This window comes from Andrographis paniculata, unplaced genomic scaffold (assembly GCF_009805555.1).
Source record: "Andrographis paniculata isolate CXL003 unplaced genomic scaffold, ASM980555v1 Contig11END, whole genome shotgun sequence".
Lineage (NCBI taxonomy): Eukaryota > Viridiplantae > Streptophyta > Magnoliopsida > Lamiales > Acanthaceae > Andrographis > Andrographis paniculata.
In genome coordinates this window covers 1265431-1285429 of record NW_026137391.1, presented here as the reverse complement: position 1 = coordinate 1285429, position 19999 = coordinate 1265431, and the positions used below count along the sequence as shown (strand labels likewise).

Sequence of the window (19999 nt, the reverse complement as noted above, 5' to 3'; positions counted from 1 at the left end):
ATATACGGTATTTGTATTCGAACCGAATTTGCTCAATGAATCAAAAATTCGATTTGATTCAGCTTGATTCGGCGGTTCAATTCTGTATTTTTGCTCACCCCTATTTGAACCCACCCCACTATGGGTGAGTTAGGCTCCAAAAATTCGATTTGATTCAGCTTGATTCGGATTCTGTATTTTTTCTCACCCCTGTTTGAACCCACCCCACTATGGGTGAGTTAGGCTCCTTCTAATTGCCATCCTTAGGCACAATAAAATGTAAATGAGCAATAATCCAAAAAGGTAATTATAATACAATCAAACAAATAGGGCACAGAATGTCATAATCACACCAAACAGATCATTGTATAATTATACACCAACAAACTCCTAATTACTAATTAAACACCAAAATAAAAAAACTTAATTAATTACCCAATACCAAATTAAGAAAGCATATATATATATATATACATAAATAAAATCCAAGCCCCACCATTGATAAACTACCAATACTTTCCCAAGCCACAACAGGGATTCTCCCATTCCTTTTTTGACCACACAAAACAAACAAAACCACAAAAAAAAATACTTCCAATACCCCACCCCATGTGAAAAACTTCTTCAAATTCCTCCCCATTCTTTACCCAATCCCCACTAGAAAAATTAAATATTAAAAAAAAAAAAAACAAAAAAGTTAGTTCAACATAAACTGTCCTAATACTAAAACCATCGATACTTCCCTTATTACATTTTGGCCTTTTTAGTACAACTTCTTGATAGCTAGCTTCAAAGAAAATGTCGGTTGCTGTTCCTCTCAGCAGCCATAGTAATCAACCTCGACACCCCTTGTGTCCAAACATCATATTCCCTCTCATTCCTACACTCGAATTCGACGATCCCCCGCGACACGGTCTTCAGCGCAAAGTATCTCCGGTGGTCGCCGCCTTCCAGAAGGTGCCGCCCCGGCCAGGCCGGGATGTCACTCATCACCTCAAGAACAACATCTGCAAGTTCGAATTGTAGTGTAATGGTAAGTTATGTAATAAAAGATTACACGATAAAAAAAGCATCGGGTCGTAGTCGAGAAAGCGTAATACTTTTTCTTTTTTCGCAAATCCCTAAATGGAAGAAAAGCTACCATAGCCTCAAATTCTGGCCTCATCATGAGATGAAAAGATGTGAAAGTGAAGAAAAGAACATAAAAGAAAAGAGATGCTTACTCTTTTTCTTTTTCGTCACGGTCCCGGCGACATGTCTGCTCTTCATCTTCAGGATCACCTGTTACGTTATGCGAAAAGAATTTACGGATAAAGCGAAAGGCGGATTCGGATTGTGGAATCTTTTACCATAGCTTTAACTTTTCTTTGGGATTTGAGTCGAAATGATTTTCGAAATATTGCTCGTAAAAATCGCAACGTCGATATTTGATTATGGAGTAGAAAAGCTTTTTACCTGACCCATCTTGTTGATGTAAACAGACACTATTTTCCAGTGAAGATCACCTGCATCATAACAATATATATATGAATGTATATATGTATTTGAATCGAGAAAGATTGATTTTTTCGATGGAATTTGCGACGAATAATTGAATTTTACCTTTGCGAGTTTTCTTTAAAAGCTCGCAGCCTCGGGCGAGCAGCTCACGACTACAAATTCCGAGGAAATTCTCTTCGGGTACGACGAGTTCGCCGCTAAAACTGCTGTTCGAACTTTCTTTGCTCCCGGCAGCCGTCGTCCCTTTCTCGATCGGGATTACCGACGCGATGTTCCACATGTCCTTCAACGTCCTCGCCTTCAACGTCGCCGCGCCGCGCAAAGCTGCGACAATAATTTCGAATTCAAAATTGAATCACAAATAAATGAATTGCCGATTAAATCTCAAGTCGTTACCGGTGGCTGCGGCAGCGGTGAGAGTCATAATGTCGCCGGCCGATCGAACGTTGACGGCGGAGCTCACGATGGAAGCCAAGTGCTCGCGCTCGGCCCCCAACGCCTCGGCCGCTTCGACGCACTGCGCAGCGATCAACGTCGCCGCAGACGCCACGGCCATATCTGTTTTCGCCATTTGCTCGTCTTTCCCAGGTCCCGATGCCGCCGCAGTAGCGGCGGCAATCGCAGCGATCGCCGACGCGACTCCCGCAACCGATACGGCGGCATGAAGCTGTGCATTCTGCACCCTCATCTCCTCTTTCTTCTTCTCCCTCCGGTCCTTCAACCATCTCCCCACCGTCTTCCCGCCGCCGTTCGCGGCGGCACCACCGCCGGAAACACACCCCTTGTACTGACCACTCGCCGGAACATTCAGCCGGAAAAACTGCAGACATAAACAACACAATCAAATCTAAAAAAATTCGTAATTATCGAAAACCAATCCAAGAACACGCGTAAGCCCGGCACCGAACCATCCCTACCAATTCGAATCAATTAATGCGACCCCACCGGAAAACTGGACCAGCTATTTCGTGTCTCGAAAAACAGGGCCCGAAATCGAAAGACAAAGGGAGCCACAGACTAAAATGGAAGGTACCCATTCCTTCATAAATTCCCAATGAGCCCACAAATGACGGGACAAGTTTTCAACACTTATGTAATGGAAATCAAATAAGAAAGAAGAGTAGATGTAGATGTCCCCATAACTCTGCAATTATTTTTTCTACCAAAGAGGAGTTAGAGAGAGAGAGAGAGAGAGAGAGAGAGATGAGGTGTGACAGGTGAAAGAAGGACCATTTGCAAGTGTTATTACATAATATATTTGTATGTCTTAGGCTGGGGCCATAGAATTGAGAAGTGACCGACAATTTTTCCTCAAAGGGACAAAAATATGCTTCGGATTAGAGTGTACATTGCAGAGAGTTAAGATAGACATTCCATTTCTTACAAGTTTCTGATGAAAGAAACAACATTAAACAAAGAGAGGGAAGACAGAAGATGTAATGTAATAATAAAATATAATAGTAGTAATAAAAGAGTGTGTGAAGGAGAAGGAAGGAATCAATGATGTTGTACTCTGCTAACATATTTACTCTGAGGATGTTTTTGGTTAGAGTGAAAGCTGTGATATGCCCTCTCTCTCTCTCTCTCTCTTGTGCTTTGTGTCAAAACAGAGATCAACATCATCAAAGCACAAAAGATTGTATAAACCAAGAAATTTCAGAGAGTAATTTAAAAAAAGAACACTCCAAGAAACAGAAGATCAACCAACAAGATAAGTTTTAGAGAAAGAAATAGTGAAAATGAGAGTTTTTGGGGACCTTAGGATCATCCATTTCAGAAGGAGAGACTGGTGGGCTATCAGTGAGACGACCACTGCTATGGGACAGCCTCCCTGAAGTGCGGGGTGATACCTCCTGCTGCAAATGTTGTACACTTGGATCAGTATTCAGGAACAAAGGGATATTTTAAATTTGTGATTTCAAGAACAGAATCTGTATTTGATGAAATCCTACACATTCATATTCAAATTCATATGCACACAACTAAATATACATAACCCAGATTAATGATGTTTTCTGCAAGAACACATCGTGAAAGTGCCTCAACAATAAATGCCTAAGCTCCTGAAATGGCTGTTCTATTACCATTTACCAAGGCAGGTCTTGGTTTCCCTATGGAAATGCTTTAATTCAGACAGATTCTTTACCAGAAATGAAATTAAAAACATATGACAGCTGAATTGAAAGCAACAGTAGCTAGTTTTCAACATTGATTAAGCAAATATGGAATCCCTTCTTCTCTATGGTCAAGAATAGGTTACATATGTAATTGTGCAATGAAAATGGAGGTTTTCTCATGCCCAGACAAGAACTGGAATATGGACAAAATCGGGAACCTATTTTTTTTTTTTTTTCTTTTTGGCTCCTTGCAAACATGTCGAAGTCAATTAGAATCCAAAATCGAAAACAAATCAGGCCAAAGCTTCGGTTTCTGCAACTGTAAAGAGGATCGAAATTCATGGATTCAGATAGAGACTTACAGAGTGAGACATAATGCGGTCCATGACGAGCTGAGAAGTCTCCGAACAGACAAAGGTGAAAGGATTGCCGGAAACCGCCATCTCCGTCGCCGGCGCCGTCGAGAACTCAGCCGAGACGTCCTCCGGTATGGTTCCGTTATTACCGCTCGGAACGACGCCGTTTTGAGCTAGAGAGGCGTTTTTGTTCTTCGTCGGGGCTAAGGCTTTGGAGATTTCGAAGGCGGACACGCTCCACGACCGCGCGAGGAACTCCATCGGCTCACGCGGCGTCTCCGGCGGCCGGAACATCGCCGGAATTGTCTGAGCGCTTTCCATATACGAAAAAATTGAACTAAATTGAAAATGATCGATTTGTTGCGGAAGAAAATGGAGAGAGAGAGGGAATGGTGTGGGAGAGGTGGTGGTGGTTTATAGAAAATGGAGATTGTAGAGTGAGAAAGGAATTTAGAGAGAGAAAAGAAGGGGACCCAGTGAGAAAAGGAAGAGTTGCAGAATCGATTTTAACTTTGTCCCATGTATTTTACGCGGATAGGCAATGGCGCCCTCTGCCCCCAAATTTGTTCTTCTTCTTCTTCGTCTTCTTCACGACAAAATTAGGGCATATACAGATAGATACAGATATAGATATATATGTATGTAATTGAAAGAAAGGTGTTCTTCTTGGTGGAGAGTTCTGTGTAAAGAGATTTTTTGAGGCAAATGCAGAGAGAGTTTTGTTGTTTGGATTATCCGATTTGGGAAACACAAAATTAAATTCTAGACTGAGACACAAGTCTTTGTTTGTTTCCTTTTATTTTATTTTTCTGAAAGTAAAATAATTGTGAAATTTGTGATTTGCTCACTTCTATAAAATTACTTTATCTCTATTTTATTTATAATAAATAATTTTTGAGTTTTTTTATTTAGTATTTTGATTTGAAAAAAATAAATAAATAAATTATCCCTAATAATATAAAAAAATATTTTATTCGTCCTAAACTAAGGGTGTGTTTGTTTGAAGGATTTTGGAGGATTTATACTATTCATTCAATTTTTTCCCCCCAAAAACATCAAATCAAATACCTATTTTTCATTTTTTATATTATACTAAAAATCAATTTTACATTCAAAACATCACATCAAACCCTATTTATATCACATCATACAACTATTCAAATTCAAAATTTTTACTATTCAAATCCCAATCCAAAATCCAAACCCCCAAACAAACACACCCTAAGAAGATCTTTTAAAGTTTATTCGAAGTAAAATCTTGAGCAAACAAACTTTATTGATTTATTAATAATTTTATTATTTTTATTTTAGTAAATACTCTCTCCGTCCCGACAAAGCTAAAGTATTTGTTTGGTCACGAAAATTTAGGTAGTATAAATTACTTTCTCCGTCCCATGTAATATGAGTGTATTACCGTAGATACGAGAATTTAGGTAAAGTATAATTAGTAAGTAATTAAGAAGTGTATTAGTAAAAATAATTATGGATGAAGATTAAGATAAGTAAAAAGTTTAATTAAAATTAAAAAAGTTATAAATTTTAAAATTTAAAATACGATTAAAGTGCATAGTTATATTTCCAAAAATAAAAAGGACAAAGTTATGTGGGACGGACGAAGATAGAAAATAGGGACAAATTATATGAGACGGAGGGAGTAGTAATTTAGATAATGAGAATTAATTATTTAATAATTAAAAGAAATTTTAAAAATGTATTTAAATATTTTTAACATTATATTTTAATAAAATAATATAAAATATGGATATTATTTTATAAATAATAAAATTTTATATAATAAAAATAATTTATTTATTTTATTTATCATTATCATAAATTAGTTTTATAAAAAAAAAATGAGACTTTTTTAAAAAGTAAATGAAAATATTTGTTAATTAAAGAAAGTTATTTGAGTGGGTTTAATTAAATTGATATATATTTGTTAAGTGCGCTTAAGATCGATAAATTTACTAAAATTATAAATGAATCATCTTTAGGGTTTAGAATTTATAGTTTTAATTACTCACTATAATTAAATTATTATTATTATTTCTTAAACTTTCGTGTTAAAAATAAATATATATTTATTAGCTGGAATAGAGGAGTATTTATTGCATAAGAAGATATTCATTTGTTTTTTTTTTGTACATAATTATTTAAATAGAAGTATAAAATTTGTTTGGTTATTGTTTGAAATTTATTTTAAATAGGATGTTGATTTACATAAATTGTATTTTCGTATAATATATTGAAAAATAAAATAATATATTTTTTATTGAAAAACTTTGCAGTGTGTAAATAATATTAATTTTAATTTGAAACCACAAAAAAATAAATATATGTATGAAATAAAAAAATATTACTCCCTACGTTCTAATACAATAGTTTTATTTACCATTTTCGTCCGTCCCAAAATAATAATCTCATTTATATAAATAACCGTATCATCATAAAACTATCTTTATTTTTTCATTATTATTACACAATTGTCATTACTTTTTACACTAATACACTCGTAAGGGCAAAAAAATCATTTATCTTTACTTTTCACCAACTACCACTATAATATCAATATTCAAATCTCGTGTCCAACACAATAAGACTATATTTTTGGACGGAGGGAGTATTATGTATAATACAAATACAATAAAATAAAACAATAATATTTTTATAATATAATATAAATTGTAATGGTATTTAACATATTACATAAAAGTAATATTACTATAAAAATAAATTTATTGATTTTGGATAGGTCAAAATAAAAAACATATAAATTATTACTAGGCGTACTAAATATCATTATTTTTTAGTCTTTGCATTCGGACAAAATAATACTCCCTCCGTTCCATAACAAAGTATTTATTTTTTCATTTTAGTCCGTCCCATAAGAAAATATCTATTTTCTTTTTTAGTAACTGTACTATCTACCTAACATTACAAATGCCCTTACAACTTACAATATATTACACAAATGTCATTACCTTTATATCACACATACTAATAAGGTTATTTTAGTCATTTCTATTTTATTCTTATTATATCCCAATATAATACTAATATTTCTAAAACTATGTGCAAAAAACAAATGGATATTTAATTTCGGAACGGATGGAGTATAAAAAGTCCAAAGAAAAGTGCATAATTTTGATATATTTATTTTTCTTAGATAATATTAAAAATATATAAAGTAAATAAACATCTTAATAATACTTTTATTATCTTAATATTTAACAATAAAACCTCCAGCGTGTGTTTGTTTGAGGGTTTGGATTTGATATTTGAATAGTAAAAAATTTAAATTAAAATAATTATATAATATGATATAAATATATGTTAATGTGATATTTTGAATATAAAATTAATTTTTAATATAATATAAAAAATAAATATTTAATTTGATATTTTAAATAACTTTTTTTTAATAAAGAGAAACCCTATAAAAGAACACACCGTGGAACTCCCTATATTCTAGTTTTGTAACTAACATTTGTAGTAAATTATATAATTATTGATATATCTAATTTTTATTAATATTTATAGTTAATTAATTATGTATAATCATGGTAAAATAATTATAAACGATTAAATCATTAAATTTAAATTATTATCATATTTATTAAATAATAATTTCTCTTTTTTTTATAAAGGTTGGTTTTTATTTTAGTATATTTAATAATATTTTATATATTTTTATCTCATTTTAAAATTATCAATAAATCATTTATATAAATATAATGAAATAATATCATAATATACTATTGTTCACTAAATATTTCTAAAATTTTTTAATCTTTTACATATATATATTAATAATGAATATATATTTAAAATATTATATTAAATTATATTGATATAATAGTATTATACTATTATTAAACTTTTAATTTTTTTATTATTCAAAACTTAAATTTAAAATTCAAATAACAAACAAGAACTATTAAGGATATGATCCGAATTTAAAGTGGGCCAACCGAACGCCCGTCCGTACTACTTCTACTGCTTTATGGAATATTAAAATAGTCTTTTTTGTGTGTGAGTTTTTAATTTAAATTACTCATGTTATTTATTTGATTTTTTAAAATATAAGTTAAATATTTTTATATTATCTTAAAAATTAATTTTATATTTTAAATATTATATTAATACTTATTTATATTACATTGAATTCAGAGAAAAAGAGAAAGAGAATAATACTCAGTTGCTCAACCGTCGGCTATAGCTGAAGAAAATGCCATCTCGGGTTATACTCCCTCTGTATTAGAATTATAGTTTTAATTAAATAGGCACGAGATTTAAGGAATATTGAATTATATTGGCAGTTGTTGAAAAATACAGGTAAAAAACTTTTTTGCTCTTGTTGGGGTGCAAACCCAAGTCCCACATCGGAAGTTGTGAAGAAAATTTCACACCTTATAAGTCCCAAGTGAACTCCACTAGGATGAGGCCTTTTGGAGGATATCCAAAAACAAATTCGTGCGGGCTCAGCTCAAAGCGGACACTATCATAGTTGATCCAATCTCAACAGCGGTATCAAAGCCACTTAGGTGGCGAAGTAGGTTGGGATGATTGTAATAAACATTCTTATGCCTTGTTTATTTGTACTATTTAATTAATTTATTCAATTTTTCTAACTGTCATTTTCTCTATAAAAGAAAATATATAATATGTTTTGTTATAAAATATTATATTTAAATTATTATCTAAATTAAATCAAAATAAGAAATTATATATATCATGTAAACACACTTTTTGAGTTTATTTGATTTTGATTTGAATTTAAATTTGAAATTTAGTCTAATGGCATTTTGATATAATAATTTGTAAAAAATAAATTATATTTTTATTAAAAACTGTGTGGATCGAAGAATATAATTTTTCTTATTTAAAATAAGAAATAAACATTTGTGTTTTGGAATATTTTTCTAAATTTTAGATATCTTAGATGAAAATTTATTTCTAATAAAAATAAGCATTTAAAAATCAATAATATATACAATAGGATGTATTTAATAAGTGATTGATTTAACCGTTCTAAATATAATACTCTCCGTCATGCAAATATATGTTTATTTGATCGGGTATAGATTTTAATAAAAGTGACTAATAATTGTTAATTTTTTCTTTTATAGTAAAAAACAGTACAAAAGTTGAATAATTTTTTACTTAATCCAAAAAGAAAAATGAGTATAAATTTAAATGACGGGGGAAGTAGATAACTGATTTGATAGTTAATTAAAGAATATTTGAAAATTAAATGAAAAAAAAAATCTATTATAGTTGACTACCACAATAATTACAAATTAAAAATATGAAAACAAATTCTGGAAACTTGATGCAAAATAAATTAAATAAAGTAAAAGCATTTTACTTATTAAAAGTTCATAAATGCAAAGAATATTATAATATGCTAAATTCTATTTTAAATTAAATAAGATAGTTCAATTATTTTTATAAACAATTGTGTTAATTTTCCAAAATTACTTCTATATAGGTCATTTTTATAAAGAAATATGGGTTTGTTTTTTTTTAGTATTTTTGGTTTCAAGATTTTTTTTTAAATGTAAAATATTAGGAATCATCTTGATAATATAAACAATAGGTGTATTTTGTAAAATTGCTGAGAAAATGAAATTTCTGCGGAGAAAATTATATAAATAATGTAAAAATAATGAATATATGTAATTAATTAATTAATTTTTTTTAAAAAAATATATATGAAAAAAAGATAGAAAGAACAAAGCCAATAATATTTTATTTTGATTATTGATTTTTAGAAGAGGATAATATATATATATATATAAAACAGCTCACAGCATGCTAATAAACCACACGATATTACTATTGACAACATACTATTTATATTTATATTAATACTCCATTCCTCTTATATCTATCTATCTATCTATTCATTTGTTTTTTTGCACGGAGTTTTAGAAATATTAGTATTATATTGGAATATAGTAAAAATAAAAGTAAAAAGACTAAAATAAGCTTATTAGTATTGTATGATATCATGATAGTGACATTTGTGTAATATATTGTAAATTAAAATGATATTTGTGATGTTAAGTAGATAATACAATTACTAAAAAAAAATGAAATGAACACTTTGTTATGAGACGGACCAAAATGGAAAAATAGATATATTGTTAAAGGACGGATGAAGTATAATACAAATACAACATATGAACTAACAACACATTATATAATCACACAGAATATATGCTACAGTTGATTTTAGTCCATCGCATACTCTTATACAACATGAATAATAGTACTTTTTTTTATTACAAAAATAACATGTTATTTGTAATAAAAAGTCTATTTTGTTTCTATATTTTATGTGTGCAGAAAATCACTGTTAACCATCCTCTATATATATTGATAATGGTATTAATAAAAAAAGAAATTGTGGGCAAACAAACACAGTAAGATTATGTAAATAATAATAATATAATATAAAAATTCAGAAAGAGCATAATTCATATTTTTGTATAATTATGTATTAATTATATGTATTATATAATTTTTTAAATAATGATAATAATATAAAAATTTTAAAAACCATAATACATATTTTTGTATAACTATGTATTCCCTCCGTCCAGCTACAAAGTATACATATTTTTATTTTGGGATGTCCAATTACAAAGTAACTATTTCATTAAATATTCCATTTTTTTCTACAAATACCCTTACTTTACATCACATCATTAGTTTGATACTAAAAATTAAGGGCAAAAATGTCATTACACTACTTTTACATATTCACTATAATTAAAATACTATTATTTTTTAAATTCCGCGCCAAAAGTAGATGTATACTTATTGCTTGGATGGAGGAAGTATTAATTATATGTATTACTCCCTCTCTCCCCCATTAGAAGGGTGGCGTTTGCTTTTGCACATAATTTTTTTAATATTGGTATTATATTGGATTGTAGTAAAAAAGACAAAAATACCCCTATTAGTATGGTGTAATATAAAAGTAATGATATTTGTGTAATATATTGTAAATTGAAAGAGTATTTATTATGTCAGGTAGATAGTACAATTACTAAATTAAGAAATGGTAATCTTGTTTTGGGACGAACGAAAATGGAAAATGGTAACCCTTCAATAGGAACGGAGGGAGTATATAATTTTTTTCAAAGTCTATCTCTCAAGTGAAATATTTTTTTCAAAGTCTATCTCTCAAGTGAAATCTGTCTCATTCTAAACGATCATTACATAATTTTGCATTAGTTAACATTTGCTATGTATTTTTTATTTTTAACAACTTATTCTATACACATTAACATGCATATCAAGTATATTATCTTTTTTAACATTTTGAAAATAAAATAATGTAACATAAATATAAAATATATTACTATATGTTACAGATAATTTTTTATAAATATTATTAAAAATTACTATACTCTATTCTCACATAAAATTATAAAAAATTAATAATTCACTACAAAATATATATATTTTATATTTTTATCACAATTTTTTATACATAACATAAAAAAAAATATATCTTTATCTAAAAATACAAGGTGAACACACCAAATATTATTATTATATTTTTTATTATTTCAAAAAAAAATCTGAAAACACAAGTCAATCATTCTATTTTTTAATTAATTATACTATAATAAAATTTAATTTTATATTTAGAATAGCTCATTAATATATATAGTATGAAACAATTATTTCAATTAAAAATATTATTATTGAAACTCAAACTCCTACCCCATATTTATTTATTATAATACTCCCTCCGTCTCACATATTTTGAGCACGTTATTGTATATACTGAAATTTAAGTAAAATATGATTAGTAAGTAATTAAGAAATATATTAGTAAAAATAACTATTATTTGATAAAAATAATTATAAATTAAGATAAGATAGCTAAATAGCTTAATTAAGATTAAGAAAATTATAAATTACGATATTTAAAGTATGATTAAAGTGCATAATCATTTTTCAAAGAAAAAAAAGATAAATTATATGAGACGGACGAAAATAAAAAAATATAGACAAATTATATGGGACGGAGGAAGAAAATAACTCTTAAGATTTCCTATAAAATATTTTTATATATCGTATAAAAATTACTATTCAAATAAAGACCTTAAAAATATCACAAGAAAATACATATAAATTTACGTTATGACTCATTAATTATTAGGATATGTGTCATTATTTTGTATAAACACATGACAATTGATGATGAATAATATTATGTAATATTGCTTATAAATAGCCTTTATGGAAAATGAATTGAAGACTCCTTGCACTCATTTTGGATTCTATTTATCTCTCCCTCCTATCTTATCTCTCTCTATCTATATATATATATATACACACATATAACATCTATATTACTCCCTCCGTCTCGGAATTAAATATCCATTTATTTTTTACACGTAGTTTTAGAAATATTAGTATTATATTGGGATATAGTAGGAATAAAGTAAAAATGATTAAAATAACCTTATTAGTATGTGTGATATAAAGGTAATGACATTTGTGTAATATATTGTAAGTTGTAAAGATATTTGTAATGTTATGTAGATAGTACAGTTACTAAAAAAAAAAAATTGATACTTTATTATGGGACGGATTAAAATAGAAAAATTATATATTATTAGTAGTACTATATACTTTGTTATATATTTTATAACAATTTATATATTCATTTTTGCTGTGCAACATTCAAAATTTTTATTAAAAAAATATATATTATTTTGTGTAGTTGAAAAGGCTTCAAATAAAACGGCCTTCAAATATATATTATTTTTTCTAATTAAATATCATATTAAAAAAAAAAACAAAAAACCAAGCTTTAAGGCACTGTTTGGTTGGAAGGATTTGGCATTCTAAATGACTAGATCAATTTCCTTAGTTTCATTCTGCCAATCTCCAAAATCGATCGGGAATTTCAAATTATTTCATTTTATATCCCAAATACTCTTTATCCTGTATTGTTTCAAATTTAAAATGATTTTAAATCTATTTATTTAAAATTTAGACTCTCAAATTTAAATCGATCTAACCAAACACGGCCTAAAAGAACATATGTTTGCATCCCTTTCATGGGACAAGTTAAAGTAGTGCAAGGAAGTGAAGTGTAAAACTCAAAAGTATATATATATATATATGTATATATAGATGAGAATGGGAAGAAGATTGTCAAAAAGATGAGGCTAAACTACCATTGTTGAAATTTTTGTGATCAATAAATTAATAAAGATAAACTGTTTTTTTAATATCGTATTTAACTGCTATTATCACTTTAGAATTTTAAATAGACCATGTCTGAAAATAATGTTGCAAGTAATTTTTTTTATTTTTTTTTATTTTTGCTAAATAGTCATCCGGTGTCGGACTTGCTACGCTGACCCGTGACTGATATGTTATCACCACGTAGATGTCACGTCAATGATACGTGAAAATTTTTTATTTTACAAAATATCTTTGTAAACTATTTTTTCAGTCTTATATTTGACATCTTTTATAGTTTTAGGACTTTAAATAAATTATATATAAAAATAGTCTTATAAATAAAGGTTTTTTTCACTAAAATAGTAAATTTACAAAATTTATACTTGAATTATTAAATTTCTTAAAAGGAAAAATAATGTATTCTTCATTTTTAGTTGATTTTTCACTTTTTTACTATTAAATCTTCATATTTCTCAACAAAAATATATTTATACTCCTACAAAATACTTCCTCCGTTGCAAACACCTGCAACATTTTTTTTTATTTGTCCCACACTCACTGCAATATTTTCAAATTTAAAAATAATTAATAATATTTATATACATGGAGTATATTAATATACATTTTACTTTATCTCATCACATCACTCAAATAAAAAAAAATAATTATTTCTCTCTCCAATCACTTCACTTAATATCCAAATTATCTCCAATTACTATACTTAATATTCCCCGCTTAAATTATCGTGCCAAACACAAATATTGCACGGTGTTTGGGACGGAAGGAGTATTATTTAAACAAAAATTTTAAACTTAAACACAAGTCAAACAAACCTTGAGGGTGTGTTTCCCCAACATTTTTTTTGTGACATAATTCTCAATATATATTTTATCTTCTCACAAAAATTAACATTTAATATATAATATTTTTTTTATATTACCGACGTGATTTTCTATACCTGACATTAAAAAAAAAATAGTTTAAATTTCAAACTAAAATTCTTACTATTATCGGTATAATACTCAACAAAAATGTATTATTTTTCTATAAAATATTATATCAAAATATAATTTAAATCAAAATTTAAATTCTATCAAATCAACAAACTCTTACTAACCAAATGCAAATGGAATCCAACTTATGTAAAAATAAAAAAATAAAAAATAAAATAAAATAAAATCCAATAACACCAAATATATATATATATTTAAAAGAAATAATAATAATAATAATAATAATAATAATAATAATAATAATAATAATAGGAGTATTATAAGTAAATGATAAGAAGAAGGAATCTTATAGCCATCATTAATATTGGATACTAATGTTTATATGTCTCCACTAAAAATCACATTGTTCATTGTGGAGTATATTTTTTAATTAAATTTTTTTATTATTTCTACTGTGAGATATTTCCAAAATTGTATATATATTTAATTTATTTATTCATAACTTTTTATTTTAACTTTCTATGATTAGCACATCCTATCTCATAAGTGGGAGAAAATAGTTATTTAAATAATATTTAATTAATATAATTTTATCCTTCAAATTAAACAGATTGTGTTCAAATATTCACATGAAAAATAAATAAATATAAAATTTAAATGCACGTGTGAGTGTAATATACAAAATACCTAATTATTAGAACAATGACTAGTGAATTCATGGTCATTTTTTTTTCACTTAGTTGAGCAAAATAATTACTCCCTCCGTTTCACATACCATGTCCATGTTGCCGTTTCTGTCCGTCACACATACCATGTCAATTTTCTTTTTTGGAAAATGATTACACACTTTAATCTCATTTTAAACTTTTTAATTTTATTTTTTTTAAAATTTTAATTAAACTAATTAGTTATCTTAATCTTAATTTATAATTATTTATATTATAGGATAATTATTTTCGCTAATACATTCTTAATTATCTACTAATTACACCCCTCATAAAATATTGTGTCTACAGTGTAGCAGACATGATATGTGAGACGGATAGAGTAATAAAGAATGGACCAAAAATATATTTTCTCTACAAGTTATAATACATGTATTGTTATATATATATATATTCTTTTATTTAAAAAGATAAATTCAAAAAAAATGAAACACAACTAAATTATAAAAATATATATTGAATCTGTACACTTTGTATTTTTTTTACACATTTTTCTATAAATATTATTAAAAAAATATAATATACATACATTAGTATAATATAATACTTCATCCGTCCGGCCACAGTTCATACATTTGATTAATACACAGTATTTAAGAAAAATAGTAATAATTTAGTAAGTTAGATAATTTACGACATTTTTTATTTATTTTTATATGAAATGTGATTTTTATATTTTTAAAATAAAAATTAATATATATGAAACCAAAATCAAGTAAACAAAGTCATAATATTTGTCCTATAATTAACATTGTTTTAATATAAATACATATATATTTTAAAAATGGTTAAAAATCATATCCGCTATTGTTCTTTTAAGGTTTTGGATTCAAAGTTTTAGGATTGAGAATAATAATAATAATAATAATAATAATAATAATAATAATAATAATAATAATAATAATAAATGAATTGAAATAATATAAATTTTATTTGATATTATATTTTAAATAAAATAAAAAAACATTTTAAAGTAATATTAAATAAAAAAATATGTATTTTATTTGATGATTTAAAAGAAAAGAATTTTAGTAAATAGTAATTAGTTCCAAACTATAAAGAAAAAAGCTATACCCTTCGTCCCATGTAATTCATGTCTATTATTGTAGATACGAGAATTTAGGTAAAGTATAATTAATAAGTAATTAAAAAAATATATATTAGTAAAAATAGTTATTATATAGTAAAAATAATTATAGATTAAAATAATTAAATAGTTTAATTAAGATTAAAAAAATTATAAATTTAAAATATGATTCAAGTGTATAATCATATTTCAAAAAAATGTTAAATTATGTAGAATAGACCAAAATAAAAAATATAAAAATTATGTAGAACAGAAAGAATATAATTTATTATTATTATTATTATTATTATTATTATTATTATAAGGTATGTATATTTTAAATGTAGCGAGAAAGGGCCTACCCATGAATTAATATGAAATGAATATTAATTCAATATTATATAGAAAAGAAATAATAATGTGAATTTGCTATTTCCTATGTATTTTCATTAATGGGCTATCAAATCTCTAACCCCACCAAAATACACCAGCTACTTTCCAACTTGTATATAATATATTACTCGTCCAGATACCGTATCTGCTACACTGTAAACACAGTATTTTAAGAGGGGTGTAATTAGTAGATAATTAAAAATGTATTAGTAAAAATAATTATTTTATAATATAAATAATTATAAATTAAAATTAAGATAACTAATTAGTTTAATTAAAATTAAAAATAAAATTAAAATTAAAATTTTTAAAATGAGATTAAAGTGTGTAATAATTTTCCAAAAAAAGAAAATAACATGGTATGTGGGACGAACAAAAACGGCAACGTGAACATTATATTTGGAACGGAATGAGTAATATTTCATATATATATAAATATATATATTGTGACAATTAGAGTGTGACATTAATCCAATATTGTATAAATCAGTAGTAATCAACTTACAAAAAGTAAAATATATACGTCATTCCTCTCAAAACAATATTATTTGATATTTTTTATATATTCGATAAAATTTATTAATTCAAAATATATTTAATAAATATAAATTAATTTGATTAACCTCCTAATATATAATATTATACAATGCGTAAAGCCACTTAAATAAAAATATTTTATATATATTTAAAATTTCACATCTTTTATAAAATTAATTTATATTAATTATAAATAAATAATATCTAATTTTATATTATATTATGTTAATTATAAAATTTTATTTTCGATGAAACGATATACTATGTATATTTTATTGAGAGATATTTTTTTAAATATTTATATACATATTCTAAAATTGTTTAATCATATATTAATTTTTATATGAAACCACCAATAATGTTACTCATAAAAAAAAAATAATAATAATATCATAATTCGTTATTATCAACGGCGAAACTAGGATTTTATAATAGGGAAGGTTATTTTTATTTTTTTTGAAAAAAAAAAAACACAATTGATGTTAGATAATTTTATTCTTGGATATATCATATTTTGAAAACTTTGCAAAATAACAATTTACAACAACATCAACTACATATGTCAATAGTTTATTTGGTATTGTTTGAAATTCATTAGTGTCATATAATATTAATATCAATAACATTTATATATTAAAAAATATATATATATATATAAATATAAAAATATTTTTAATGTTAAGTACAAGGTAAATGCAGCTCTTGTAGTTGGACGAAGAGAGTATTATACTATATATTAATTTTATATTCAAAATATCATAATATTTATTTATATTAAATAAAAAAAATTCAAATTTAAAGGGTTTGTTTGGTTGTACTTCGAAATAGAGCGTTGATTTGAATTTTATTTAAATAATACTTTGATATGATTTTTTGTAATAGAAAATACTCCATCTGACCCTTAACAATCTATCTATTTTTTAATTTTGGTCCGTCTCATAACAAAAAAAAATACAGCCCCCTTGCCCCCACATAGATTCGCCTCTGGCTATTATTAACTAATTATACTTCGTTACCTTAAACACAATATCACAAATCAAAGATGATTGAGTATTAATAAAATACAAATGCATCATATCAACAAATAATATGTAACAATAATTCACACATCATATAATACAATTAATTTTAATATAAAATACTTTTTTCATCCCTTAACAATTTATCATTTTTTTTTTTCATTTTGATATGTTTCACAACAAAATATCAATTTTCTTTTTAAGTAACTGTACTATCTATCTAACATTACAAATACCCTTTCAATTTACAATATATTATACAAATATCATTATCTTTATATCATAAAATAATAATTTAATCTTTTTACTTTTTTTTTCTACTATATCTCAATGTAATATTAATATTTTTAAAATTTAATGTAAAAATTAAATTAATAAATAAATATGAGACGGAAATAGTATATATTAAAGTAATATATATATATATATAATATAAATGGACAATATATAATATTCTATTAATTCAAGTTATATGCTAGCTGTCAACACCGTATTAATTAATCTCTAATTAGTGCACAATTTTGTTTTGTTAATTCTAAGTTATGTGCTGACAATATATGATTGTTTGAATGATTTTTCTTTTTTTTTTTCATTATTTATAAATTTTTCAAATATATATCAAATTATAAATTATTTTTATATATTATATTAAAATTAATTTTACATTCAAAATATCATATTAAATAAATATTCAAATCAAAATTCAAAAATTCAAACCCTCAACCAAACACATTATCCATATTAATTTAATTTTTTTTTAAGCAAGTTTTTTTTTTTCTTCAAATTAAAAAAAAAATAAAAAATTAGTCCTCTTCTTTCTCTAAAAAAAAAATCCAAAATTATATGCCTAATTCCCATAGATAGTCCATTTGTTTGATTGCCAAAATTTTATAATATTGTATTCTCTCTGGTACAGCTTTACCGGAGATACGGAATTTCGAAAAAATATTATTAATAAATAATTAAAAATATATTAATAAAAATTTAATTTTATAATATAAATAATAATAAATTAATAATAAGATAATTAATTAATTAAAATTTAAAACATATATAAAAATTTAAAAATTTAAAATAAGATTAAAATATATATATTTTTTAAAAAAAATTACAAAACATGAAACAGAAAGAAACAGTATTTTGGATACTACATAAAATACTAGTATTAAATTTTCAAATTTTGTTTTATATAAAATACTATTCAAATAAAAGATCAAAATTAAAATTAAAAAATCAACACTTATATATATATCACATTTATGGGCGGATGCAGTCTTAGGCAAGGCGGGTCAATTGACCCACCATAAAAACTAAAATAAAATAATATTAATTATCACTAAAATTACGAATACATCCCCAAGTATTAGTTCTATTTTTATTTGGTTGCAATATTCTACAAGACCCACCAAATGAATTATTGATATCTTTTATTTATTTTTTTCTTTTTCTAATTGATTTTTCTCTTTTAATAAAAAGAGATAACATCTACTTGCAGAATTGTATCCTACAGAGGTTTCAGAAGCAAAATTGATGGTTTTTGAATTATTATTAGATAACTTTATTATTGATGTTTGAGATATTCTGGAATTTAAAAAGTCTAAATAAACTTTATATAAATTTTGTTGAGAGAAAAAAAAAAAACATCTTCTACGAAACTTCTTTCTATAGCAATTGTAATAGTAGAAAGATTATTTTCTGACAACTATCATAAATTACAAATTACATAATAGCATTAGAGATTAATTATTGAAAGATTGTTCCGTTACTTTCTAGAAAGAGATATGCTTATGTAAGTTAATATAGACGATACCAAAATATAGGATCTCGCCGTGAATACTTATAGTTATTTTGATGTATTAATGATTATTAATTTGAATTTTCGTATTACTTTTTAATATAAGTTTTTATTGATATAATTATTTATTTTTATTTTTATTTAATTAAATTAATTTATCGACCTACCAAATTCAAAATCTTAAATTCGCTACTGATCACATTACACAATGCTTTGAATTTAGAATTTTAGTATTCAAAAAATAAAAAAAAAAATTCAAAGTGGCAAACCCTACACACAAAACACACTGAAATGTTTTAAGACAACTCGAGAATGAGACAATGATGAATTATTGCTATAA

General features: G+C 25.6%; 1 protein-coding gene across 1 annotated transcript; it reads right to left on the bottom strand.

The window, feature by feature from the left end:
• Nucleotides 1-270: 270 nt before the first annotated feature.
• Nucleotides 271-4635, bottom strand: LOC127250751 (VAN3-binding protein-like). Its single transcript, XM_051274187.1, has 7 exons — nt 3959-4635; nt 3237-3335; nt 1876-2299; nt 1582-1803; nt 1435-1484; nt 1203-1260; nt 271-986 (listed from the first exon to the last, which is right to left on the bottom strand). Exons 1-7 carry the CDS (start codon nt 4271-4273, stop codon nt 769-771), a joined length of 1386 nt encoding a protein of 461 aa, XP_051130144.1. The 5' UTR covers nt 4274-4635; the 3' UTR covers nt 271-768.
• Between the last annotated feature and the right edge of the window lie 15364 nt (nt 4636-19999).

What these genes read in the sequence shown, in the direction of transcription:
- LOC127250751 (XM_051274187.1), bottom strand. Translation starts at nt 4,273, where the DNA reads ATGGAAAGCGCTCAGACAATTCCGGCGATGTTCCGGCCGCCGGAGACG. An exon ending in CTGAAATGGATGATCCTAAG is followed by an intron (nt 2,300 to 3,236) that starts GTCCCCAAAAAC and finishes TTATGTCTGCAG; the next exon opens with TTTTTCCGGCTGAATGTTCC. An exon ending in CGTGACGAAAAAGAAAAAGA is followed by an intron (nt 987 to 1,202) that starts GTAAGCATCTCT and finishes TCGAACTTGCAG; the next exon opens with ATGTTGTTCTTGAGGTGATG.